General features: G+C 37.8%; 1 protein-coding gene across 2 annotated transcripts in view; it reads right to left on the minus strand.

The window, feature by feature from the left end:
- HACD2 (3-hydroxyacyl-CoA dehydratase 2) overlaps nt 1-6,686 on the minus strand; it is a 105,583-nt gene that overhangs the window by 95,992 nt on the left and 2,905 nt on the right. For both annotated transcript variants that reach the window (XM_040484712.1, XM_040484713.1), the window contains exon 2: nt 6,413-6,530. In XM_040484712.1, the coding sequence (XP_040340646.1) occupies nt 6,413-6,530 (118 nt within the window). The remainder of the gene's footprint in view (nt 1-6,412; nt 6,531-6,686) is intronic.

Here is a 6,686-nt window from a genome sequence, read left to right on the forward strand (position 1 = left end):
TGAATTCTGAACATTCTCAATGGCTTCTGCTCTGCAATCTATTTAATCTCAGCCTATAACTGGGAATTCTTGCCTTTTCTTGATCTTTAGTATCACCTACTTTCTCTGCACTATGGCCTCCTTCCTGCCCTGTACTGACACCACCTATATTTTTAGTTCACTTAAAAAAAATGTTCTGTCCATTCCTTTCTATAGCCATTAGCTGTCTCACCTGTTTGAATGCCATATCAATTTTCTTCTATTTGCTTGAGTCATCAAGCAGGAAGGCCTGTGTGTGTGGGCTCCTGTTTCCCACAGGATCCCTCTTCCCTTCTAACGTTGTGACATTAATTACACCCAAGTTCCCTAGTTTACCTCTGGTTTTCAGTGTTTTTGAAGCTACTTTGTCTGAGGTTTGTTGTCATTTCTGTTTTTGTGAAATATCCCCACTATGACTGCTCTGTGAGCATTTCAGAGGTCTCTTTTAGAGGTCTGTTTTCTCAAAACAAGTCTTCAGAATAAAGGTAGTCTAAAATGTACATTTAGCTTGTGTTTCAAAATTTCCTTTTTAAATTATTATTTTTGAGAAGTTATCATGTTTTCACGGGGAGGAAAAATATTACAGATGGTGGTCATGTCCCCAGACAAGTACACAAAGTAAACTTAACCAATGATGTTCCTGAAGCATACTACCATATTAATACTACCATATTAATAATGCCAAAGAGGGGTGGGCACCTGGGTGGCTCAATCGGTTAAGTGGCCAACTTCGGCTCGGGTCACGATCTCACGGTTCCATGAGTTCAAGCCCCACGTCAGGCTTTGTGCTGACAGCTCAGAGAGCCCGGAGCGTACTTCGGATTCTGTGTCTCCCTCTCTCTCTCTCTCAAAAATAAATAAACATTAAAAAAAAAAAAATTTTTTTTTAAATGCCACAGAACGTAACCTCCAAGCATCCCTATGGGAAAAAAGTCATCTAGGGGAGCCTGGTGGCTCAGTTGGTCAAGCATCCAACTCCTGATTTCAGCTGAGGTCATGATCTCCCGTTTATGGGATCACAATATGAGCAGCACGGAGCCTGCTTGGGATTCTCTCTCTCTTCTCTCTCTGACCCTCTTCCCAGGCATGCACGTGCTCTCTTTCTCCCTCTCAAAGATAAATAAGTAAACATTAAAAAAAAAAAAAAGTCATCTACCATTTGAGGTAAACAGACAGAAAAACTGGCAGGAAGACAAGCTGGGAGCCCCCTTCTTCTTATGGACACTACAAGTTCTTAACATTTTGCTTTATTTTAGAGAAATAATCAAAGTCAGCTTCCTGAATATGTCATTAAAGGGTCTGAAAGCAGTTGAAAGATGAAGCACAATGAGTCAGAACAGATTACAGAGATGGGGCTTGGAAAATGGTCGTAGGGTAAGAAGACACAACAAAAACTGTCCATTCTCCTCCACTGCTTCTCTGGAACTAGTTGTGCCACTGCAGCCTCAGCCCTAGACAAACTCTAAGAAAAGATCACAAGTGAGACTGGGGTGTTTTCTCTCTTTTGTTTTTTTTTTTTTTTTTGTAGGTGAGGGGGTTCCAAACAATAGAAGGATCTGGAAGAGAATGGGAAGAAAAGGAATTCCTGTGGTCCAGTAGGCATTCCCAGCTGGACAGTGATAGGTAAGTGATATATATAGTGATGTACATATGTTGATGACGCTCTATTTCAGTCTCAACAATTAATGTCTTTGCAGAGCCATTCTTAAACCACTGGAATCACACTGCCAATCACTGAAGTATACCCAATCATGAGTATTTAAGTGTCTTTGCTATAATTATAGTCTTATGTTAACTGAATCCAAATTCTCTCAGAAATAATTTTAAACTGTCATAATACAACATCAATCTACTAAATTCTAACCTTTAACTCAACTCTAACAAAGCTGGAAAGGCAGTCTATCCTTATCAATGAATAACACAGATCAAAAACAAATGAAGAAGAAAATTTACCCACAGCTTATTTTTTAAATTTGAATTTTTTAAAAATTGATGCATAATTTACATACCACAAAATTCACCATTTAAAGTGTACAATTCAGCAGTTTTTAGTACATTTGCAAGGTTGTGCAACCATCACCACTAATTCCAGAATACTGTCATCACCTTAAGAAATCCTGTACCCATTAGCAGTCACTCCCTATTCTGTCCTCCCCACAGCCCCTGGCAACCACTAATCTACTTTCTGTCTCAATGGATTTGCCTCTCTGGACATTTCATATAAATAGAATCACATAATGTGTGTTGTTCTGTGTCTGGCTTCTTTCATATAGCATAATGTTTTCAAGATTCGTCTGTGTCATAACATGTATCACCAATTCATTAATTTTATGGTATGGAAATTTGTTTACCCACGAATGACATTTTTAAAATATATTTTTCCTACATATGTTAATTAGCTCTCAGGATTACTCAAGATTCAATTCAAGACACACTATATTCATTCACTGACCTCTTGGCTCACAAGATTATCGGTATATTTCATCTTCTGTCAATTTATAAATCATTTCAAACGTTATAATTTTGGTTGTACTGTGTTTCAGTGCCTTGGTAAATACTTACTGGGCTTTCCACCTAGTACCCTTTTTTCTAGAAATTAGCCCTTCCCTCCAACTTCTGTACGGTTAATATGACTAATTGCTCCTGTCTACCAGGTGACCAGGAATGAGAACCTGATTCAAGCTGGACAATTCAGGCCCTTCACTGGGAATGTGGAATTGGGAGCAGGTAGGATTCTATTTCTAATTAGTTGCTCCCTTGTTTGCAGGAGCAATAGTCTCAGAAGCTTTTGGCTATTACCATTATTTGCCATGTAGATTAAGAAACCAAGAAAATTAGTGTGCAAGATGGGAAGAAAGAATCAGAGACAATTAAAGTGAGAACAGCAGAGATAAGAGTGCAGCAAGAATCCCTGGGTTCCCTGAAGGGCTCTGGGTGCATCCTTGTCCTTGGATTCCATAGGACATCTTATAAACTTATAAAAAAGTCCCCTTACGGTTCAAGTTGGCTAAGGAGGTTTCTGTAATCTCCAGCCAAGAGCCCTAATATAATCATCTACCCAACAAGACTTTAAGCTCTCTATTAGTAAGGGCTCAGCCTCCATGGCATACATTACAGCAACTCAAACACACACTTATTTAAATGATCACCTGTGGAATAACTTGCAAAAGTATCTATAAAATACACTCAAGACACTGTCCAACAAGCATGCAAAAACATTAGGATTTGTGTTCATTTTATAAAAAAGATACATTATTGTATCACTGACTCAGTATATCTATACACCCATTTTGCAAGACATTATTTAATTTCCTCAGAAGCAAAATCGTTTACTTTATTATACTACTTCATCCCATTTGCACTTGCCTGGCATATGTTTCTAAATCTTTTGAAAAGCATAGTGTTACATTTTCCTAAAAAAATTTGAAGTTTGTTGCAAACAACAAGTAATCTCCATTTGCTTTTTAAGCAAACTCCCACAAAATCTACTAACACTCAGCATACAAAGATACAAGTAACCTCATTTATAGTAGTATACATATACAATGATATAATATTATATATACATATAATATTATATATATTATATATATATATACACATATATGTATATTACATTACTCAGCCATAAAAAAGAAAGAGATCTTGCCATCTGCAACAACATGGATGATTTTAGAGAGTATTACGCTAAGTGAAGTAAGTCAGGTAGAGAAAGACAAGTACCATATGATTTCACTCATATGTGGGATTTAAGAAACAAAACAAACAAGCAAAGAAAAAAAAGACAACCCAAAAAACGGACTCTTAATGAGAGAGAACAAACTGATAGTTACCAGAGGGAAGGTGGGTGGGGGGAAGGGTGAAATAGGTGAAGGGTATTAAAAGTATACTTATCACGATGAGCACTAAGTAATGCACAGAATTGCTGAATTATTATATTGTACACTGAAACTAATACAACATTGTGTATTAATATACTAGAATTGTAATTTAAAATAAGGCAAAAAATGCAAAAGAGACAGAGGAAAATAAAAGTCAAAGACAGGATATTAGGAAATAAAAAAAACCGCCAACAGACTCTTGAATATAGAGAACAAACTGGTGGTTGCCAGAGGTTGGGGGGAGACGGGTGAAACAGATAAAGGAGATTAAGAGTACACTTATCTTGATAAGCACTGAGTAATGTATAGAACTGCTGAATCACTATATTTCACACTTGAAACTATTAACACTGTATGCTAATTATCCTTCAATAAAACAAAATTATAATGACATTCAGCATACAGAGGTATAAATGAGCAACCTCCCTGGGATCATTTTCTCCTTTTCTCCCCTTGCAAAAAAGATATATTGTCAAACACTAATAATTCCCATGAGGATAACTAATCTGTACTTCAACAACACTGTGCACACGTAATATATTCTAGGATGCAGGTGGAGTAGACATGAAATAGCCTTTCACCGACCACTCAGGAAATGCACTTTTCATAAGCCTGCTCTCTTGCCCCAGGCTGAGGGGTCTGCTGCCGTGACTGACAACTACACAGCTAATTCCCTGCTATTCCTGGGAGCCCTCACTTCATTTTGCAAAATCCTTTTCCCAAAATTAAATCCAGGATTTGTCACCTAATTGGTTCTGAGTGAGGATAACAGAGATAAAACCAAAAATCCAAAATGTTTTCTTAAATCCCTGTTCAAAATTCTATAGGGATAAATGAGCTAATCCTTCAAAATGTAAGATTTGGTTCCTGAGTGGATTCTGTGTATAACATATTTAATGTCACTACCTTCCCTGAGACAAACTGAAATTTTAAAAATTATACCTCTATTATTACAAAGTCTCACAGAGACAGAACCGCTTTAAATTAATGAAATATTCTAACTGGGCACACCTGCGTACTGTGTCAAGCACTGGGGCAAGTTTCTCATGGTCCTGGCTCCAAACTTGCTTCTTTACAGCTTGAGAGAATTGTGCTGGCCAAAGCTCTGAGAGGCAAGGTACTACTTACTTTCGCTCTTTCCAAAAAAATTCAAAACTCGAAGTTTAACAAATGGCCCCCACAAGGATTTGCTGAAGTTTCCTCAGACTCAAACTGTTAGGGCAGGAAGGGGCTTTGGAAATCAACTTTAACCTAGTTATTTCAAATGAGAAGAAGCTGTGGACAAGAAGTAAATGACTTGCTCAAAATCACAGAGTTAGTTGGTAAAACCAGCAGAGTTACAATACGGGTACTTGGATTCACAGCTGGAAGCTCACTTTTCCATACCATCTGCCTAAAACATGTACATATGGACAGTATTGAAACCTCTGCTGAGAGGGAAAAAAAATGAAAACAACTTTCTGCTTTCAAATGTGAAGGTGGGAGCTTAAGGTGTTGCATGTCATTTCCTGGAGGTGAAATGACATGATGGGCTTGTCCTGGAGGCTAAGTGAAATGAAACGGAATACCAGATCTTTGTTGCAACCGTAATGAACTATGCGCCCAAAGCTACCCTATACCTCCTTTTCCATTAACAAAGCTTATAGTCCCTTTGGCCAGAAGGATGGGCTTATATCCTAGACCTGGCTAATCAACTATCTCACATCACAGGCAAGAGTGACTGGTCTAAGTAAGGTCAACCAGAACCCTCCCCTAGAACTTCTCCATGTGGAGAAGGCAGTCTATAGTAGGGGAGCCTTAGACCAACATTCAAAGAGAAACAGACATAAACACAGATGAGAGGTGGAAAGAGTCTGACAAAGTCCAATCCAATCTTGGGGTCTCATAACTGAGCTGGTCCCTTTGATTCTGTAAGTTAACCCTTTATTTTTATCAACTATAAAGCCAGTAAATTCCTTTTTTGCTCAGAATAGTTTGCATTGAGTTTTTGTCGCTCGCAACTCAAAAACTCTAACATATACTGAACACAGGAGACAGGACTAGATACGTGTTATTCTTCATACAGGGAAATTAATGAACATTTATTTAAAACAATTTTTTGATGCATTTATAGAGGCTCTACTGTTTCTTAGATCTACCATTCCTAACATCCTACACTTACCAGCTTCACTGTTTCCATCATAAGCTGGCTGCTGAGAGTATCTGAGTTTGCTAACACTTCCCTAGGATTTCCCTAGAATTAAAAACAATCCTCTTATAAGCTTGTTTCATTTGATTTCCAATAGAAGTTGGATGTAAAATATATTCCAGGTAATATAAATTCAATGAGATTTTGCCTTATCCAGAATGTCACAAAGATAAATCTGGTCATCAACATTATAGTATGCTATGAGGCAAGTTCTCAAATTTAAAGGAAATCCAACAGAGTTATGGCTCCTTCAATATAATTCAGTAGCGTGTTTCTTATTTTATCACGATGGAAACCAATAACAACAACAAATCTGAGTACCTACCTCCAATAAGGCTCCAGTTTGGAAGAATTTCAAAGGCTTTTCAATGGAATAATAAAGGCTATGATAGCTACCCTTAGCCAGGTATGCTCTGACCAGACCAACTGCTATAACAAGCCACCTGTGAAAAAGAGGGAAAAAAAAGAGCCATTAGGAAAAAAAAAAAAGTGGGGATCTGAGGTAATTGAAATTTGGCAACAAAAGCATAAGAGACTGTTGAGAACTGAGAGCAAACTGAGGGTTGATGGGGGGTGGGAGGGAGGGGAGGGTGGGTGAT

This window comes from Herpailurus yagouaroundi, unplaced genomic scaffold, assembly GCF_014898765.1.
Source record: "Herpailurus yagouaroundi ecotype Mexico unplaced genomic scaffold, PumYag 162, whole genome shotgun sequence".
Lineage (NCBI taxonomy): Eukaryota > Metazoa > Chordata > Mammalia > Carnivora > Felidae > Herpailurus > Herpailurus yagouaroundi.